This window comes from Molothrus ater, chromosome Z (assembly GCF_012460135.2).
Source record: "Molothrus ater isolate BHLD 08-10-18 breed brown headed cowbird chromosome Z, BPBGC_Mater_1.1, whole genome shotgun sequence".
Taxonomy (NCBI): domain Eukaryota; kingdom Metazoa; phylum Chordata; class Aves; order Passeriformes; family Icteridae; genus Molothrus; species Molothrus ater.
This window is the reverse complement of record NC_050511.2, coordinates 39,216,942-39,239,232: the sequence shown is the minus strand read 5'-3', so window position 1 is coordinate 39,239,232 and position 22,291 is coordinate 39,216,942. Positions and strand designations below refer to the sequence as shown.

The window sequence follows — 22,291 nt, the reverse complement described above, 5'->3', positions numbered from 1 at the left end:
ACTCATAAAATCACAGAATTGTTAAGGTTAAAGTTGGAAAAGATCTCTAAGATCATTAATTTCAACTGTTTAACTAATGCCTTTGTGGTCATCACTAAACTGTGTCCCCAACTACCAGAACCATACGTCTTTTGAACACTTCCAGGGATCGTGATTCCACCAGTACCCTGGACACTCTGTTCCAAAGTTTGAACACGATTTCAGTGAAGAAATTTTTCCTAATATCAAACCTAAACTTCCTCTGGTGCAGTTTGAAGCTACTTCTTCTCATTTTGTCACTCTATCACTTGGGAGAAGAAGTGGACCCCCATCTGGCTACAACCTCCTTTCAGATAGCTGTGGAAAGCGGTAAGGTCCTCCTTGTCCCTTCTTTTCTCCAGGCTCAACAATCCCAGGTCCTTCAACTGCTCCTCATGTTGCCCAGGTGAAGAATTGCTTGCCTCTCTTGGGGTAACACAATGATAATTTTGCAAAATCATAAGGCCATGGAACTCCACGATCAAAAGTTACAATAAACATTAACCATGGAGAGAAATAAGAAATTACACTTCATTGATCTAAGGACTTACAGTATGATGGACTAGACCAGATATGTTAACTTCTCTCCTAATTTGGAAAAATAACATCAGTTCCCCATGTGTTTGGACAAATAACACCAGTTTATGACCACCAGAGATCACCAACAACACCTTCAAGACAGAGGAAGCTATGTGCTGATGGAATGGAATGTATGTTAATGGCTTTGGGGAAATTATCATCTCATATATGTTTCTTCTGGGAAAACCTATGAATATGTATGTGAAATATAGTATGCAAACAGGAGATTTTTCCATACTCAGCATGTAAAAGAGATGGAGCTATCCACTGTATATCTGATGTCACAATGAAGAATGCCCTGCTCCAAAATACAAAAATTATAATCTTAGGGAGTTTGCTTTTTTGCTGGTTTTTGGCAACACTCATAGAACTTGTGCTCCCTATCCTTTCCCAGATTTGATGACCTTCTTCAAATTTGCTCCAGCACCTTAAAATCTTTCTTGTAGTGAGGGGTCAAAAACTGAATACAGAATTCAAGATACACCACTGCCAAGTACAGGGAAAGGATCCCTTCCTAGTCATGCTTGACACACTATTCCTGATATTCGCATTAACAATGGCAACATAAAAAACACAACTCAGCTTCTATGCTAATTAAAAGCTGTAAATGTTTTTCTTATCTTGCTTTTCTAATTGCTGTAGATTTTGCACACCTTCTTAATAAGTACATGGCATCAGCAGCAGTACCAGGCTGCTGGACAAAAGGAAAGAGAAAACCTCCACAGCTCCAAAATTAGTAGAGCCTCCAGAGCTCCAAAATCAAGACCTTGACAGTAACATATGGCAAAGACTGTAAAAGTACTGTGAATAAACACTAAATGGTGATTTTAAATTTCACCTTGAAAGTTTTTTAGTTGAAAGAGCAAGCTAGTTTTTTACTTCCTGGTGACTCCTCCTGGATAAATTTTAAAAGACAGGCTAGATGTGTGGCTGAGGTTTACTGTGCTTAAACAAGCTTACATTATTCAAACAGGTAGTGTTATAAGGTGTATTAGGAACCCACAGTTTAGCAACAAATTTTCATTTTTCCTTTTTGGTCACAACTCCCAGCAAAATATTGATGCTGATCTTAATAAAACACTTGATTCTCTTGCTCCAAAATGCATTTCTGTAACAAACTGATAAATTTCTGAGAAGTGAAAGCTTCACTGTATGTGCTTTTTATTTTTAAGTATAAAAGGGGAAAAAAAATCTAATATTCACATGACTAATCAAATTCACTCTGAAATGTAAAGAGTTCATAAAATTAATGTTTCCAATATATTTGTATTTATCATTGTACTGGTTTTGTCCAGGATGAAATTTAATTTCTACACAGAGGCCTTTTGGGTGCTATGCTCTGGGTTCATGGCTAGAACACTGTTGGTAGCACACCTGTGTTTTGTTTATTGCTGAACATGCTTGTGCAGTAGGAAGGCTTTCTCTCCTCTCCCTTCTCCCCTGTGAGCAGCCTGAGCGTGGAGGGTACATAGCCAAAACAGCTGACCAGATCTGGCTAATGCATTATCTCCTAACATTTCACATCTTGCTCAGCAATGAAAGTTCAGGGAGACGAGGAAGGAGGGATCTTTGTGGTTCTGGTATTTGTCTTCCCAAACAACCAGTATGCTTTTGTCCTGTTTCTCTGGGAGCAACATCTTCTGGAGAGTGGCAGACACTTCTCATTTTCCTTTCCATGAAGCTTTTACTTTTCTTACTAAAATGTTGTTGCCTCTACCTATGAGTCTTCTCACCTTCTTTCTTTTTTGTCCAGATTCTGCAAATGTGAGTGAAGAGCTAGGAGGTTGTTTGCTGGGACAACCCACTAAACTCTCTCTATGATTTTACATGATTTTTTGCACTATGCATTCACTTTAATATTTCCTCTCTACTGCTTACCTTCTCTGATTAATGTATTCACTGGAAAATCTTTGCTTTTTTGCCTTCTTTCACCCTTCCCCTTATATATTTCCCTGTAGAAAAATGTGTTTGATCATTTTAAAAATACAAGGATAATTCAATGAGACAAATGAAACAACTATGCGTGTCTCTGATGACACACAAATTTAAGATTCTTAAACAGAATTATAAGATGTTTCATTTTCATAGAACTATAGAATGTGCTGAGTTGCAAGACCCATCAGAATCATCGAGTACAAATCCTGGCCCTGCACAGGACCCCACAAAAATCACACCATGTGACTGAGAGCATTGTCCAAATGCTCCTTGAACCCTGTCAAGCTTGGTGCTGTGACCACATCCCTGGGGAGCTTGTCCCAGTGCACAAACACCTTAAAGGTGACAAACCATCTCCTGATGTCCAACCTAAACTTCCACTGACTCAGTTTCAGGCACTTTCCTTGAGTCCTGCCCCTGATGAGTATTCTGAGAGTGGGAGAAGGCATATGTTTAAGGTCTGAGAAATATTTAAGAATATCCATATGGATATCCCTTCACAATCCTATAAAAAAGCACAAGGACTTACCTTTGAACCTAATTCAAAATTTCCAAAAATATCAGCTGATTTTAAGGTGGATTATTTCATGATGGCAACATAATAAAAATGAAGAATATTTTAAGAGACATTGCAGAAGTATCCCACAGGCTCTTACACAAAAATTTTCCTGTTGCAAAAAGAATTTCTTGAAAATGAAGCACATTCATTTTGTTTCATTGCAAATAAATGAATGAAGTACTTGTGGAAAACTGAAATCATAATACGGAGACCCCTAAAAGTTCTATGGACTAAGAAATTGATTAAAATTTAAACCATGTGACTTCCCCTTGAGCATTTCAATTATGATGAGAAGAATCGAGATTTTTCAGTAAGCAACATGATGAAAAATCACCAGTGTGGGCATCCATAGAAAACCAGCACATTTTCTGTACATGCTTGAGTATGTGACAAAACCCTCATATTGTTCCACACAGCAGTGCTGAAGCACACACAGCATGATGCATGCCCCTTTATTCACCAGTATATAAAATAAAAAAAGAAAGAAAGAGCAAAATAAATTTTTTTAAAGGGGGTGGTGGGTGTTACTCAAAGCAGTAAGACAGAGTAGACATCCTAGAATCAATGCAAATACCATTGAGAGAGAACTGCAGATTTACAGAGTAAATGAGAATTAAGTAAGAATGAAAAATTTTGCTGATAGTATGCATAAGAGAATGATGTATGAGGACAGGGAAAAAAATCTATTTAAGGGCAACCTTGGTACAGAACTAAACAAATATATATGTTTGCTGGGGCAATCCACTACACTCACTCTATCATTTTACATGATTTTTCACACTATCCATTCACTACACAAAAATAAAAAGGAGAAGGAAGTTCCTAATTGTCAGAAAATGAGGCTTGACAGTAACATTTGAAAGCATTAATAACGTGAACTTGGGAAAAGGGAAAGGATGTCATGACATTTCCCTTTTTGCTTGGCAAGGAAAAAATGCATTAATAGATTTTGCAAAAAAGTTATATCAGAAGGCAGGTTGATGGAGCAATTTTTGCAATAAGATATATGAGTCTTCCCACAAGAACAAGAAATGTAATTTAAAAAATTATTCTTAGAGGTTAGTATAAAATGATTTTGTAATATAACACTATAAGGCTGGACAATTTTAAAATAATTGTGAATAGCCAATTTATTCAACATTCAGTTAAGACCAGGCAGTCAAGTCAAGAAATACAGTGAAGAATGTGGTGAATCAATTACAAACTTCATTGGCACATTCTCTTAACTACCAAACTTGTAAGTTTGGTATGACATCTTTTTTTTAAGCATAAAAAGTCACTTGGCATGGGGCATTAACACCAATGCTGGTTTACAAAAATAATGAAAATTGAAATACTTCTAATAGCCAGTTAAAGAAGAAAACAGCATCTGCTGACTTCAGATAAACAGAACACTTGCTCTGCTACTGTTTACCCAGGTACAGCAATCTAAATTCTATGGCTCCTTTCTTTTGATATCTTCTGAATTTTTCACCAGATATATTAGTAATATCAAATTATAACTTCTTTTATGAGAAAGAACTACATTTTCAATATAAAAAAAAATATTTTTCTAAAACAGCTAAAAATGCACTGAAGATATCTGGAAACTTAGGGGGAAAAAAGAAAGAAAATAGATATAGTCTAAAGAGCATGGTTGAAACAAGGAAAATATTAGTGTAATTTTTTAATTGTCAAGAAAAACAATAAAGTAACCTTGTGAAATTTATGCATCTATTACATAAGTCAGGCTACTTCCTATATGACATTAAAGCTGTGGTAATAATCTCATGGTACTCCTCTTTTTCCCATCACATGATAATTTCTGCAGATCTCTCCATGTAATTGGTGTGGCAGGGAGAAAGAGTAGGGGATAGCTCACATTTCTGAAAACAAATCTCACCTCTCAGGCTGAATCAACAAGTTTCAGAAACCTCACAGAAGAAAAGTTACTAAGAATGGTGTTTCAAGCATTCTAATGAAAGTTGTCTTCATTGAGACTGAGACACTACAGGAGTGAGAAAACACAGAGGACACCCATTTGTGGGTCAGCGAGGTCTGTAAGATAATTTGGCCAGAAATCAGTCACAGAGTACTTACACTATGAGTTACAGTCACTACAAGCCCAAGTAGTACACGTAATCCACAGGATATTTACAGTTTATGAATCTGAAGACATTGCCCCATAGGAATGGAGGAGACAGTCATAGGAGATGTGCAAGCTGGAGGCAAAGTGAAACTATTCACTACAAAGTGAGCAGCTTTTTGAACAGTGTAGAACTATTCAAAAAGCTGCATGCAGTATAATGATTACGATACTGTAAATTCACATTTACTTCATATTTTTGTCATTTTATATAAGGATTCTGGAAGTAGAGGAAAGACCTACAGTGCACTTGACAGTCTTTTCCACAGTGCTGGAAGTTTCATCTAGATACCTTAAACTTATTTATTATGCCAAATAATCCCTTTCAATCAATTTCATTGCTACAGTGCACTCACTGCTGCAGTCTCCTCCCTTCAATTCTACTCAAACACCTGATTAAAAAGAAGAATAATGTGAACATAAAATTCATGCTATTTTCTTTAACCAAACTGATCTGGACAGACACTAAAACGCTGGCAACTTTCTACCCTAAGGCTTGGTACTGCAAAAGAAATTAATGTATATGAGTGTATGTAATTTCCTGAAAATTTCTAGCATGACTTCAAAAGTCAAAGCAGATAATGGGAACACTTTTCACTTGGCAAAATGCCACTGATTTCTAAGGCAAGACTTATATGGAATCAATCACTCCAATGCTGCATATCTTCCCTTCTAATAAACCTTTCTACATCTAATGCATGACAAGGTTTTATATTAAAGTGCTAGATATTACAGTAATCTTCAGAAGGACTACAACTTGGGAGCAAAATCTTTGTATTCTAAAGTATACTTATGAAACACAATTCCTAATAATTTGATCAAAATCTCTCTAAAGTGGTTGTGAAATGGGACTAATAGAAAGGTATAACACATATTTTTGTTGGCCTCTAGGCCATAACACCAATCCCCAGAATAAGGCAAAGAGTGATACATGTAGCATTTGTGCTGGACAAACCGCTTTCAGCAGCTGCATGCCAATCCTGGGCGTGCACCTTTTCTCCAGCCAGGCAAGGAAAGGACATGAAATGTCAGTGAACCAAGGTGCTCTCCACAGCTTGCCCTACTAACGGTGCAGTTTGCAGAACCACAACAAGCAGGGCTAAATAAAAGAATTTAAGATTACTGGAATGGGTGAGAGCTGTGCTTTGTGAATGTGGGAATTTGTGTGGGAACAGGTAGACAGATTCTCCCAGGGTTTAGAATAAGATCAAGGTATACAGTAAGAGTAGGGAGAAGGGCCTGGAGGCTGCTACCTGTCTCCCACATTTGACAGCATCTGTCAGCTCCAGCTACTCGAGCCTCCTCTTTGTTCATACAACTTGTGCCAAAAATATGTCACATTAAGAATCTCAACCAGACCAGAAAGCAAGCCTCCCTTGCACTTAGCTGCCATTTCCTCAGCACCCTGCTGTCAGACAGAAGACCTATGAGTAGGTAGCTTGCTTGTCACCACAAAAACCTTCCAGATACACCACTTGTCTGACTATCTGCCCTTACAGACGGCCTCTATGGCCCCCACGCACCCTACAAACTAGGAGCAGTTTGCATCTGGCTGAGTTGGAAATGGCCTTGCACTCACCTTCAGACTCCTCACTCCATGTCTATATGTGTGACACGGCTACAATAGGTAATTTCCTACTCACATTACAAAAGACAGAAGAACAATACTAAGCCATGGCAGTTTCTACCAACAGGTGTAATTGCTGTGCTTTCTATGTACAAGTTCAGCCTCTCTAAAATGAAAATGAAAATTTCTTTCCCACAAACAGAGGACCACAGAAATTCAGAAAAAATTACCTTCCTGCTTCCCACGGTGTAGTACTTCTTTATATATTGATTTTTTGTGTCTTGAAGTGACACAAATGAGGAGCAGCTAAATCTCCTGGGCTAGAAATCTTTCTAAAACTTCAGAAAGCCAAGCTCATACAAGTTTGGAAGCATACTTTTTTTATAGACCACTGGTAAGTGATAAATTAATAAAAGTCTTTCATGCTGAACTTAGAGCTACATGGACTAGAGTAGACAGCATATGGTCTTTTTTACACTAAAAAGACAATCTCTATTGACTGTGAAATGCTATACTTAGTTTACCATCCCTCTCAAACCAAAAAAGTCCTACAGTCTCTATTGTCCCTGCATTACAGAATTTCTGCAAGCCAGTCAGTCCTTGCTTTTTGCCAACAGATGCTGAAACTTTACCTACAGATAAAGCTAAATTCTAATTCATTGTCTGTACATTGCTTTTTGCCACAGTTGCTGTATCTGGATGTAGGCTTCCAGAATGCTCCTTTTGGTCAGAATGAAGGCAAAAAGTAGGTTCTTAAATACAAATGTATTTTAAAGCTGCATAATACATAAATAATAAAATATTAAGGGTGAAATGTAGAATGAGACATGATGAAAAGATAAAACAAGGAAAAATCATACTTGATAAAGATGTTTTATAAGAAGTAACCTTGACTGCAATAGTAAACACAATTTCAAATTATACAATACTAGCCTAGTCTTCCTTAATCTGTTGATTTTGTTCTGTTATTGTTTGGTTTAGTTTCCATTAGGGAGGAAGAAGTGCATAACCCGCACAAAAATTCCAGTACCTTTGAAATAAAAAGCTTCTTGAGGTATTCTGATACCGTCTGAAAACCCTTCAGACGTCGAAGAATAGACCTGTTTATATACTGTAACATTAACAGAGAGGGAAGAGAAGTCACAATACTTTTTGAAATTAAAAGGTATTCCTGGCTGAAGACATACATTTCTGATACTTTTCAGAACTCCTCTCTCATGTAACATGCAACTATTCTCTCTCTAAATTTACAGTCACATACAACAACAACTGACCAAAAAAGAAGTGAAAACTTTGAAGCTTAAGATCCATGCAGCAATATAAATTAAAACCTTTCCAAAATTCTCAAGTCTACAATCATGCCTCTCAGACAAGAGAAGACTACTCATTTAATTTAGAAACACCTAGAGAAATCTGTTTTGTAACATTTTGGACTTTGTCTTTCCTAAAGCCTCAAGCCTTTTTCTCTATTCACACCATTTATCCTGAAAATACCTTATATTGCCTCCTAGAAATTTAGAAAATTAAATAGAAGAAAAATGCCATGAAACTGGAAGGCCTTAAGAAAACCTGGGACTTGCACTTTAGATTGTAGTAAGACATTGAACCATATTTCAAAGTGCATTTACATCAGTGTTTCCTTCCAATCAGTTGATCCTTGATACTGTACAAATAATTAAAGACTTAAATTTATTTTTTTAATGTTGAAAATACAATAATAATCACCATTGTCCCTTTAAATAATCTATATGTTTTGATTAAATTAAAAATCCTAATGGAAAACTTGTCCAGAAATGTTTATCTCTCTCCAAAATAAGTAACGGAATGATCAATGAATTCTCAGTCAGTGTTTATGTCTTGGGTTTTCTTTGTTTCTGATATTTGTGTCTATATGGTTTTCAAATAAAATATAGAAATATATTATAAAGAATTCACTGGGAGCTTTTGAGGAAGCCAGATATGAAAGCTGTTGAAATCAGTAATTGCACAGAGCACAAGGAATGGACTGCAATTCCCAGAAGATTGCATGTAAAATGCAATACTTAAGTATTACAAACATGGCTGACAGGTTTTTTTCCAGAGTTCATTCCTATTCCAATATTACACAGGTGCCACTTACAACTGTTACTCTGATAGTTCACAGCAGCACTTCCCATGTGTATCTGCTACATTGATTTTAAATGGATCAGAAAATGTCAGGAGCCAACAACTGTAATCTACAATGGATAACCTGCAACTTCTCCACACCTGGTTGCTAATGAGGCAAGGCTGTAGTTTAATGAACACTTATTTTGGAGGAAATGCTTTACTAAACCCCTTTGTGATAGTAGAAACAGTCAAACAGAGAATTTACCAGAATTAAACACCCAAAAAAAATTTAATCCACATGAATTCCCTGAGGGAACCGAAAGCAATATGAAGAATAAATTATGCTAACACAACACTAGAAGAAGAAACTACTGTCAAACTCTGACAAAGATACCTTACTGGTGACTTCAGAGATTTCATCTGAAACTTTTCCTACCTTAACTTGCCATTCTATATTTAAAACTATTTTACTTATTAACCTGAGCTTCTCAGAGCTACTCTTATTTCTGATTTGATTTTAAACATAGTTTCTGAGGGGAGGGGAGGGGAAACAGAAATCTGGAACAGAATCCTGAAGTCTTTTCTCAATTATTCTGAAACTGAAAGTGCTAAGTATTTTGGCTTAATAAAATATATTCTTCAGCTAGTCCAAAGGGGGAAAGGAACCATGGGACATCTTCTGAGCAGAAACTTTTCTATAGGAAGACTATCTAATATATACAAAGTGTACTTATAGCATAAAAGCAGATATATATTTTTTATCCATATCAAGGTGTCATCAAAGATCACTTTAATGCAATTAAAATACTATTGCTTTCTTTATACTTTCATTCCTGAATCATGAGGTACCATGATATGCCAACCTGTTCTTTAACAGACAGCTTCCTTAGCTATAGACAAAGTAAAGCTGGCAATACAGACCTCTTTAAAATGTAAAAACAAAACCATACTTAATTTTTTTTTTCTTTTCTTTTTTTAAATAACAGCTTAATCTCCTTGAGTTGCCTGTTTTTATCAAGTGTTGCCAGTAGTAGTTCCTGAAGTGGCCAGTATGTGACCACTGAACTCACCTTCTCTGAATGCCCTCAGAGCAAACAGATGACCTGGCATACTTCTCTGGGGCCAGGGCAGCACCACAGACCTGGGATCAACTTATTTGCAAATATTTATCTTGACAAAAAGTTGTATAGATTCCACAGGTGAAATATTATTATTGAATATATTATTGAAATATATTATTGAAATCAACAAACATTGAATAAGAATGAAACACTGAATAATATTTTATTAATTTAGAGCCCTACAGTATAAGAAATTGGTTTTTGCAAATGAATTATTTTATGTCATTACCTAATACACAGGCTCAAAGGGTGACTGTGCTACAAATTGTCTGAACATATGTAACAAATGAAAAAAAAATGCAATGTTGTATATGTAAATTTGAACTCAAATATTGCTCTTGTATAGACTAAAACTGATTTTCAGTTCTCTAAGATTATATTCTTCTTTATAGATCTATTCACCAGGATTTGACAGCTAATTTAATTATTTTATAAATGTCACTGTTGATTTTAGGAAAAGATTAGAAGTATTAATGAAAAATAGAAACTCTGAACATAGCCAAGGCAATATGTTTAAGACACAATTGCATTTTAGATACAAAAAGCATCTTTACTAAGATTTTGCTGAACCTTGAGTAGTTATGTTGCAGCTGCCAAGAAAAGAGAAAGTTCCAGGGAGTAGCAAGAGACAGTAATGATCCTTTCATATTAATGACAGCCAGCAGATAATGAAAACACCATGCAAATGGCCTATTTACACTGAGCAGTACCAGAGCTGTTAATGGACCAGTGAAGTGAAGAAGAGAGCAAGCTGCAGTAGAGAATGTAGTCACAGCTGGAATCAGCCCAAGTAGCAGATTCAGCTATTGAAAAGAGAGGAGACTCTTCCTGAATTGCTCAGTGTATAATAGTTACTCTAGAAGTACAGAACTGGAGTTATGCTGAGTTACAGTTCTATTTATGAGGACCAGTTCAATTGAGGTCTCAAAATCAGGAGAAAAACCCTTATTTCCCAACCTCCTCCCATCCATTATGAAGCAGGTGCTAATCTGTGCAGAAAGTGACACCAAAAAAGCATGAACATTGTTAGTAATTGCTGACTTCTCACTGAGAGTTGCTGAAGTACCCATTTGCCATCTGCTGTCTACTTGCTGTCTACTGGGGGCTTACATTCCCAAGGTCACAAAGAGGCTGCCACACCTGGTAAAACCAGAGGACTACCATGCACTCCTACTTTTCCACACAGGCCAAATTAGGTTGCAACAAGGAGTTTGCAAAGTATGAAAAGGGGCTTCACATCCTTCAGAAAGATGTTGAAGGGATCAGAATCATGGCTATTGTTCTCCTCTACACCCCTAGCTGGAGACTGGGGACCTGGAAAGATGAATGGGTCAAGAGAATGGTTGACTGCATGGCTGGTGCCATGCTTGGGGTTTTGGCTTCTATGATCTGGGATGCACCCTTGAGAAACAGCTGACAGTCAATGCGGCTCACCTGACTGCCTGAGATGAGCATGTTCTAGGAAGGAAACTGGCTGGACTTCTTGGCAGAGCTTTAAACCATACTCAGCAAAGTATGATATTTCCAAGTGTCAGAGAAGAACAAGGAAACAACAGCACTTCCAGGAAACAGCAAGGAAATACCCATAAATCATCAGCAAGGAATTAGGGAAGGATTCTCCCAAAAAGTGAAGAGATCTCCAGCTCATAAAGGGCTATATGGATGTAGGTCAGAAAATAAATTCCAAGGAGAGTGTACTCCCATCTCTGGTATATGAGAAGGGAAATCTGGAGAAGGATGTAATATTCAAAAAGCTCTTTGCTTCAAACTTCTCCCACCACCAGACATCCTATGTCTCTTAAGTCCCCAGATTCCCCATCTAGGTGGGATGGGGGAGTGAGTTCTCTCCCACTGTCAATGAAAAGCAGGCTTGAGATCACTTGAAGCTGAATAATCACAAGTTTACAGGACCTGATGACATGCATCTGGGGTCCTGAGTGGTGATGCTGTTGGCAAGCGCTTCTCCATCCTATTTGAAGAGTCGTAGTGACCAGGTGAAATCTCCAATACTTGGAAAAAAGGAAAAATCACTCCTATTTTTAGCAAGGGGAGAAAAGAAGACACAGAGAACTGCAGACTAGGGAGTCATACTTCTATGACTGGGGAGTCTCACTTCTGTGACTGGGAAGATCATGAGGCAAATCATCCAAGAAAATATTTTAAGGCACATAAAAGACAAGAAAGTGATCTGAGGCAGCCAGCACAGGGACTGCAGGTAGCAGAGAGGAGTTGGATGAGCTGGGCTGACCCTCCACACTCCACACCCGCTACCTGAAGTTAAGATGATGACCCTTCTACCTCTGGCCCCATCTGAACCAAGGCCCCACAGTAATGTGGGAGATATGGAATTAAACAGTCCCAGAAACTACATCCCTTTTTTTCTATAACCACAACACTAAGGGCAAATTTGGCCTGACCAAATTGGTGGCCTTTTGTGATGAGCAACTGCAATGGTTGACAGGCAAAGGCTGATCAATGTCACCTATCTAGACTTCTGTATGACTTTTGACACTGTTCCACACAACATCCTTAACTCCAAAATGAAGACCAATTGTCTTCTAACTGGACATGGATTTGAAGGGTGGACTGCTTGGTAGGTAAGAATTTGCTGGACAGACACATCCAGGGAGTTGAAGTCAGTGTCTGGGTGGAGCTGATGACTAGCAATGTTCCTCCGGTCTCTGTGCTCTTCAATATCTGTCTCAATTACACAAACAGCGAGGTCAAGTTCTCCCTCAGCAAGTTTGCAGATGAAACAAAGCTGAGTGGAATTGTTGACACACCTGAAGAATGAGACACCATCCAGAAGGACCAGGACAATCCTGAGAAGTGTGCCGATGAGAACCTCATGAGATTCAACAGGGCCAAGTGCAAGGTGATGCACCTGCATTGTATTTGCAGGGAAGGCCGATGAAGGCAGGAATGATGCATCTGACTCCATGTTCTCTTCTAGAAGGCTAATTTGTTACCTTATAATACTATATTATACTAAAAAATACTGTATTATACTATACTAAAGAATACAGAAAAGATACTTACGGAATGCTAAAAAGATAATAATGAAAACTTGTGACTCTTTCCAGAGTCTCAACACAGCTTGGACATAATTGGCCAATGAGTCAAAACAACTCACACCAGAGTCCAATGAGGCAATCACCTTTGGCTAAACAATCTCCAAACACATTCCACACAGGAGAAGCAAATGAGATAAAAAATGTTTTCCTTTTTCTCTGAGGCCTCTGAGCTTCCCAGAAGAAAAATCCTGGGCGAAGGAATTTTTTCAGAGAATGTGAATGCTGCACACCTGGGTCAGGGTAATCCCAGATGTGAGCACAGAAGGAGAAGTTGTTGAGAGCAATCCTGATGATGACTTGGGAGTTGTTGTGAATGAAATGCTGGACATGAGTAAATAGTGTGAACTCTGCCTAGAAAAAACATCTGTGTCTTGAGCTGCATCAAAACCATAATGTCCAACAAGTTGGAGGAGGTGATTTTCTCCCTCTGCCCTGTCCTTGTGAGACCCTACATGGAGTGCTCTGGGATTTTCAGCACAACAAAGATGTGGACCTGTTGGGAGAGCCATAAACACAAGCAAAGGGTCATCTTCTATGATGACAGGCTGAGACAGCTGGGTTTGTGCAGCCTGGAGAACAGAAGACTTTGGTGAGATCTTATAGCAAATTTACACTACCTTAACAGGACTTAAAAAAAGAGGGAAAGCTATTTTTTTATGCAATCTGATGGTTTTAGGTCAAATGGGGACCCATTTTAAAATTTATATTAGAATTAAATTAAACATTAGAAGAAATTCTTTACTCAGAATGTGATCAGTCACTGGAACAGAGAAATTGTGGATGCCCATCCATGAAAGTGTTCAGTGCCAGGTTGGGTAGAGCTTTAAGTAACCAGGTCAAGTGGAAATTGTCACTACCCATGGCAGGGAGAAGTGAAACTAGGTGACCTACAAGGTCTTTTCCAACCCAAGCCATCTATGATTCTATTAAATCTTCCAGAAAACAGGACCTAGAGCCTACCATGTCAATTGGAATGTCCCTTCCAATTCAAATCAATATGTGATTCCATCATAATTGGATTGAAAGGTGTCTAAAGTCAAGTTGGAGAATACTATTTGGAACCCCTGTGTTTGCATTTTCCATGACTTAATTGTTACAGTTTTTTTATTTTTAGGAACGTGTTAACCTGAACTTAAAGATTGCTGGTGATTGAGAATTTGTGGTTTTTAAGTAATCCCATGGTTACTTTTATGGAAAAACAGACCTTTTGTTTCTAGCTCAGATACGTGAATTCAAGTTTTAGTCTTCTGCCTTATGTTTGCCTGCTTCATTAGAAAACCCTGCTTCTAGACAGCGATCTTGCATTTGTAAATATTGACAAGCAAATGGACTTGTGAACAATGCTGTTCAATGAACTAAAAATGTGTGGATTTTATTAATGCTAATTTTTTGTTTCTGCCTCCAAATTATTTTTAGCACTCTTATCTGTGAACAGCAAAAAATTTTTGAATACGATTAGCAGCAATGCTAAGGACTAATATGACTTCTCTATTAATGTAGTTTCTGTTATTTATCCAATACTGCTGATGGTAGAATTTGCACTGGCACTTTTGTTTTGTTAACTGTGTTTGCATCCCTAGTGTTTTGTAGTTGCATCTCCATTCTATAAACACAGCCTTTGTGATTTGCTTTCCTATAATTTTCAGTGGATCATATTAGACTATAAGAGAATTCTAGAAATAGAATTTCAACCAATATCAGAACAGATGTCTTACAGAAGTTTATTACATCAATATCAATAGTTAATGAAGTAAATTTATAATTTCAATAAAAGAAAGTTTGGTAAGATATTTTCACATAGCCTAATTTCTCTGAGACCATTTTGGCACTATTTTTTCCTATTTCAATTTCTTAATAATAATAAAAAAATGTGTTCTATTATTCTGCTTCAGATCAATGCCAATTTTTCTAACTTTTTTAAACTTACCCCTGGATCAGAACTTGCTAAAAATCTGCATTAACACCTAGAGACCATTTTGAGTGGGTTACATTTTGATAGTAATATAACTGCAGAAGACTGTAAGTGGAAATAACACACCCACTATTTAAATTTTTTTTCTTTTAAAAGATTGAATGCTAGAATGTTGAAAAGAAAACATCTGAAGTTCTTTTTCTAAATGGAAGCCTGAAGAGCATACCCTTCATTGCTTTGTGTTTTAAATATAGCTACTTAAGTGACATTCTACTGCACAAAACTGAAAATAGATCACCCATAACAAAAAACAAAGATGTAAATATTGTCTCACCTAACTGCACTCATAAATTTAGGACCATTTAAAATCTATATTTGAGTCTAATTTGAGTCTCCATTCTCAAAGTCACAAGTTTTTAGATTAAAAAGTTTGCTTTATTAAACAAAATACATGTAAAACTAGGTTTCTGAAACGCTACTCTATATACACTTAAATAATTGTATATAAACACATAATTAAATAGCAAGCAAAATAATGTTTTACCAGCAAACTCATTCTTACACTACTTTGAAAATTCCAACAAATGTCCACAAAATCCTGTGATCTGAAACCATTAACACAAGACCTGTATCATCATTTTGCTGATAGTATTAGCTTACACTGCTTAGTGCCTTAAAATCTTACTTAGTACACTACTATACTATAAGACTGCTTACCACAGAAATTTCAATCACATTGGTACTTGAATTTGCAAACAGGTTAGAGCTTAATATGCTTGAATAAAAAGAGAAGTGCTACAGTTTCTGTATGTAAAGTTGTTGAAACTTATCTAAACTGAAAATTCCAAGAACAATTTTCTTGCAGAACAGAATATAAATGCAAACCAAGGGTGTGTTCTCATTTGAATATTAAAATACTTAAATGTGTATTTGGTCTTAAGAAAACAATAGATCACATTCATTTTCTAAATCAGTCTATCCCCTTTTATAGAAACAAATCTCTTCCTAAGATCACATTTTGTGTTTCGCTGTTTCAGCTACAAGATACAATGTCTTCACTTTTCAGCTATGCCTGTGTATACTTAATTATAGTGAATATTTACTTTCAGCAGGTCTACATGCAAATTAGTGGCTGTTGTGGGAAAGTTGAAAACAAACATGTTGACTTAAAATGTGAAACAGCATCTTATGAAGGTTCTACTGCTCCTAGTTTTATCTGTAGTTACTTGAAAAGACTACAGAAACAAGTAAATAATTCAATATGATTTTGATGTCATTCTGGCCATCTATATTTTCATGTGTTTACTGTTCAGGTGGATAAAAAGAGTTATTCAGATATTCAGTAGAGATCTAGGGATTTTTAATCTTCAGAGCTGGAGACTGAGCATTACTTTTGTAGTGTAGGAAGGAGTAGACTCTGCAAAAAGAGAAAAAAGAAATAAATATCAGACTTCAGCTATGTAATCCAGCACAAATAAATGAGGTCCTTAGCTAGAAACAGCTGGGTTTGGTCTTGTTTCAGAGGTACTCTACAAATGATCTCTGTGCGGGTTCATATTTTATGGAAGATATTCCTTTTACAGTCTGTTTTTCAGAAGAGCTGTTGGCATTATCTATAGCACAAAAGTTCTGAAGCAGGAAATACAAAAGTTATTAATGATCCAAACTCTTCATAAAAAGCAGGGAAGTAAGTTCTGTCTAGGAAGGAAGAAAATGGTATCCCTGAGCTTCTTCGCCCCAGAAGAACATAAACCTGGTCTGTGCTCAAGAGGGTCAAGGCAGGTTTCAGGCAGCCTGTCATATCTCCACGTTTCCTAAGACTGTAGATACAACTCCATCACTACATATTTTATGGCTGCCTCTAGAGCCAAATTATGACCAAAGTTTTTTCCTCCATTTTTTTCTTCTCTCCATTTTAACCATGTTGTTACTGTTATCAGAATCCAGCACTTTTATAGCAGACTTCAATTTAGAAATAGACAGAATGAATATTCATATGCATAACTTCTAGAAGTTAAGGAACAGAAGTCTGGAATGAGAACATGAAAAGTATTATGAAGTCACACCTTTTCTTTATATTTCTCTTTTAACAGGTTTTGTAGGATCACTATACAGACCACTTAAATTAAATGCAAGGAATGAAAATCTACTGTAAGATTCATTCCACAAAAAGTCCTTTCTACACACAAACTATTAATGGAATTAAAATGAGCCTATGGGGAAGTCTGTATCACAGGAAACTTTCCCCTTTTTCCCTAACAAATCTTATTAAAGAATGCTCAAGAGAACAAGGATTTCTCAATGATGGTAAATATAAAACAGAACAGCAACATGAAGAAATATGTACAGTTGCAGATGCAACTTTACATATCAGATGTAATAAAGATAAAAGCAGGTATTTTACTATAATTGTACAGTGGTTAAATAGATAGTATCTTGAAGTAGATAATATTGTCAAATAATATTCTACCAATACAATGAGGCTTTCATATATACTATCCTTTATGAGGAGAAGAAGCACTTCTTAAGGAATTCAAAATCACTAATATTAATCCCAAGAGAAGTAAGTAAATCTAGTGAATGAGAATATTCTTTGTGTACACCATAAATCAGTTGAGGTTAAGGAATATACTGATGCAATTAATTTTGTATACATTTGTTCAATATCAAGGGTCTTAATTAAGGTCCAAACTTTTAGAAAAGCAGATTTGGCATTTCACTATTAGTCTCATTTAATACCATAAAAGACAACTGGAGTTTAAGGGTGTATTGCTTGTCCTCTTAAAATGAATTGTCACAATATATGTCTGCATTTACATTCACATTATTAATACTGTAAAAGACCACTAGAGTTTAAGGGTGCATTGCTTGTCCTCTTAAAAATGAACGGTCACAATATATGTCTGCATTTGCAGAAAGCTTACTGCATATTTACACATACCCCTTTCCCTTAGGTCTTCAATGTATGCCTTCATAAACTCTTTCTCAACTTGCTCACGTTCACGTTCATTTTCTATAATTTCTTCGGTGTCTTCACATACAATTGTTTCAACCGGACTGTCCTTGAGACTTACAAATCTAGACAGAGATTAACACACAAATGTATGTACAGGCAGCTGAACGTCACTGGCCATCATGAATGACAGTTTAGAAATTGCTACCAGAGCCAGAAGCAGAAATGTAAAAAACATTACCTCAATTTTGCACTATGGCATAGTTAGGATACATCTACTATAGAAATACAGATTTCAAATGGAACTTTCTCTGCAATCCACTTTCCGTATAAAAACAATCAGATTTATCTTTTTTCCATCTATCTACATAAATCATTCTTTGTAATAACAGGTTTAGTTCTTTATTACGGAGGTTCTGACTGACTACACTGTAGTTTCCCCATCTATTAATGAACAATATGAATTTAATCCTAACAATATTGCCTAGCAATCTGGAATTTTGCCAGAATCTTTTAGCTGCAATATGTGGCTCCATTTCTTGGTTATTGCATTCCTCGTCTTTTACAATACATGACAGGACATGCATTACTTTGTAATTGAAAATATTGTAAAGGTACACTGCATGTGAAAAACTAAGTGGTTACATAAACAACTTATATCATGTGCAAATAAGTGCATATCATTCTGAAAATCTCTGATTTGTACTCCAAGAAGGAAAAAAAAATCAAAGTTATTGCTTTCAGAAGAACACATGTTCCAACAAATTGTATGGCTTTCTAAAATTCTAATGAATTGCTGTAAATTTGTGATCAGCTGACTAGTTTGGCCCAGGTACTCACCAAACACCTCTCTCTGCCCCTCTCTTCAACTAGGCAGAATAGCAAATAAAGGGAGAATAGCAAATAAAAAAATTGTAGATAAGCTTAATGAGAAAAATAAAACCAATGCATAGAAGAAAAGGAAAGCAAATAAAAAAAAATAACTCTCTACTTTTCAATAGGTAATGTCTAGCCACTTCCTGGGAAGCAGAGACTCAGTATATCTAGCTGGTTTCTTTGGAAGACAAAAACTTCAACAACACATGATCCACCACCCCTCTCCTTTCCTTCAGCTTTATATGCTGAGCATGACACCATGTGGTATGAAACATCCCATTGGCCAATTGGAGTCAACTGTTCTGGCTGGTGTCCCCAGCTGTCCTGGCTGTGTCCCCTCCCAGCCTCCTGCTCACCTTTAGCCTACAGTGCTTCCTTAGGGGACAGTTGGAGAGACAGACTTGTGATGTGCCACCACTGTTCAGCAACTGCTAAAAACACTGATGTGTTTGTTATCAGCACCTTTCTAGCTACCAGTGCAGGGAATAGCTCTAAGAGAGGAAAGGTAATTCCATCCACAGCTAACTCCACTCTGAGCCAGATCCAGTATACAGTCAGAAATGGTTCCATAATCAAAAACATAAACATTTCCTGCAGAAATGCAACTGCAGACTACAATTTAGGTCTTTTAGTCCTATCCTGCATGCACCAATAAGATGGTATTTTACAGCAAGGAACTACTAAACCCATGTGACCTTATCTAACATTTTCCTAGCCATATCTCCCTCTCCCAGCAAGATGCTTTTGTCACTTATCAGCAGCTAGATTCCAGGCTATTGGTCCCACTCTGATGCATGGTTTTGCAGCTCCAGAGTTAGAGCTGCTAGGACCCAGTGTACCCAGGAATAGCTCTTTAGACGCAGAGATGCACAATGTGGGTAACTGGTAGATGAAAGTCATGAAACTGCAGGTCCTCTGTAATTTTCAATCTTTTTAGTGCCTCCTTTACCACTCTGATATAAATTGGGTCAGAATTTGTAGAAACATGCTGCTGAAAGCATTTCTTCTGGGTGTATCTTACCTTCTCGTCTTAAGAATATTTTCTTTTCTTTCTCGCTTTTACTTACTTTAAACCTCTGGTTGACTCACAGATGGCTGTGGGTATCTCAACCAGGTCATCCCCACTGACAACTAGCAAACTGAGTTTTGGCATATTGACAAGAGCTCGTGGAAGATAAGTCAACTTGTTTTTCTGTAGGAGAAGTGTCTGCAATTCATCTAACCTGTAAAGATGTCAAAGACAGAGATGATGTAAAATATTTATTTCAAACAGGAACATCCAGCCAAGATAGTAATACTGACTTGATCTTGTGTATAATAGGAGCAATTGCATGCAACATCTTTTCTTAAAAAGTCATTCAGACACTACTTTCACAAAATTTCATCAACTTTAATGGAAATATCCAGTACTGGGTCAGCACTATAGCGTTAATAGCATACCTCTGACAAGTACTCAGAAGCATGCTTAGGATAAAAGGTTACAAAATTTACTGTGTTTTCATACAGAAAATGTGGACAGAACATGATATAAAGCCTCCCCATGTTCATCCTGCAACTAATGAAAAATACCGGCCAGCAGGTCACACTTTTGCCCAAATGCTGGTTTCTATGAATTAGGTATGTCTGTGGTAGGCAGTACATCTCCATGTACTGTTTTTCAGCAGTAATTAATACTGTGGGGAGCAGGAGAAAGACCAGCTCCTCGTCAAAAGACTCTTGCAAGTTGTCCCAATGAAATCAATTTAATGACAGTGTTTTGTGGAGGAACTTTTGTTTTATTTCCCCTGGCTTTTCCTAATGCAATAGAAATTTTGTGTCTGTGTCTTTATTCTTTATATTAGGTAGAAGACAAAGAGCATAGCAAATTGATGAAACAAATTTGTCTTATTTGACTGGAAGGGTCCATTCTTAAAACACTGTTGGCAGGCTATGCTTATCAGGCCCATGCGGTTTGTTTGAATTCAGGTAAAAATATTAAGTAAGTCTTCAGTTTACTGTCAACTCATCTTTATTAATCATAGATTGTTGTAATGGTATTGCAGACAATGATAATTCACAGAGGTTCTTTGACACCACAGGCATTGAAATCATGAGAGTATTAGTTTACTGATGCAGGGTTTGTCCTGACATTTTTTAGTCTTCTGAATGCACATGAGCCCAAAGTCAAGCAAAGAAGATCTCATTTTTTATTGACTGATTATGATATTTTAGCATCAAATCTGACAACTCAGTACAAAATGGAGAAGAAAAAATGTAGAAAGGGAATAATTTGAAGCTAAGGGAATATAGGTTACAGGGGAAAAAAAGGTCTATAAGTTGAGAGGGTATCCTTCCTTAAAAGAAAAATATCCTCTTAGGAACTCTTTGAAGTTAGTTAAATCTCTGCTCAGATCCCTTGGGAAAAAACAGCAAGCTTATGTTGTTTGTTGAGAATTACTAGCACAAGTTAAGACCAGTGCTGCTGTCAGAATAATCTGTGATTACACCATGTCCCAGAAAAGTCTTTTTGCCCAGCAAAAAAGGTCTTGTGAAAGTTAGGAGTGAATGAGTTTTCTGTGAAGTTTATTCTGCCTTAGGAATTTCTTCTCCCAGATAAATAAATAATCTTGAATATTTTTTTAATAACTTTAGGTAATATGCCTGGGTTTTTTTCACTTAAGGCTAGGTAAAGTTTCATAAACCAAGTTGCTGCAGCATTCTAGAGTGAGTAGTTAAGCTCAGGGATAAGAAATGTGGTTTCTCAGCTAGCAAGTCCCATTAAAGGGATCAGAAGGATTTTTTAAAAACTAGTTCAAAGTGGTTATCTAAACTGGGAGAATGAGTATATGTGCATACATTTGTATTTCCTTCAGAGTAGAAGGGGAGGATTATCAATATGGTTTTTGAATTTTACCAATATTTTTCTTCTTTACTAACAGAGTTTATCAGGCTCTTTGAGTAACTTAAATACTTTAGTTCACCTTCTCCTCCCCATCTACCCTCCTGAGAGTTACTGCTGCCAATTCCATATGGTGAATTCCCTGTGCTGGAACTGGAGCAGAGTATATGTGGTGAACTTCCGAAAAAAACAATGTCTAGACAAAATGACAAATTATTATGAAAGCAGCAAAAAATATGTTTTGTTAACTGACTGTCATCAACGAGGTAGTAAAATTAGCTTTTGTTCTCAGACCCAGTCCATCAATAACAGAAATATTTGTATGCAAAAATACTTGATGTGTATTCCAAATGTGACTTTCTATCAACAGTGTCCCTTGGAAGCTTTTTACTTTCTAAATTCACTTAAGAATTCCTATACCTGTCATTGAATTAAAACATAAACTACCTGTCTATGTCTTCCGGGAGATCTTTCAGGCTGTTGCTGCTAATATCCAACCACTGCAAATTAGACATCCGGAGTACACAAATTGGAATAGAATGGAACTTGTTTGCCGACACATCCACGTATGTGAGCTGTTTCAGGTTACTTAGCTAGAAAGAAGTG

At 36.7% G+C, this 22,291-nt stretch overlaps 1 protein-coding gene across 2 annotated transcripts in view; it reads right to left on the bottom strand.

Annotated features, from left to right (window-relative positions):
• Nucleotides 1-14,768: 14,768 nt before the first annotated feature.
• The window catches only part of LRRC2 (leucine rich repeat containing 2), a 79,339-nt gene continuing 71,816 nt past the window's right edge, over nt 14,769-22,291 (bottom strand). For both annotated transcript variants that reach the window (XM_036402560.2, XM_036402559.2), the window contains 4 exons: nt 22,133-22,278; nt 19,875-20,030; nt 17,920-18,056; nt 14,769-16,395 (listed from right to left, as the gene is read on the bottom strand). In XM_036402560.2, coding sequence (XP_036258453.1) covers nt 16,346-16,395; nt 17,920-18,056; nt 19,875-20,030; nt 22,133-22,278 — 489 coding nt within the window. In that variant the 3' untranslated portion in view covers nt 14,769-16,345. The remainder of the gene's footprint in view (nt 16,396-17,919; nt 18,057-19,874; nt 20,031-22,132; nt 22,279-22,291) is intronic.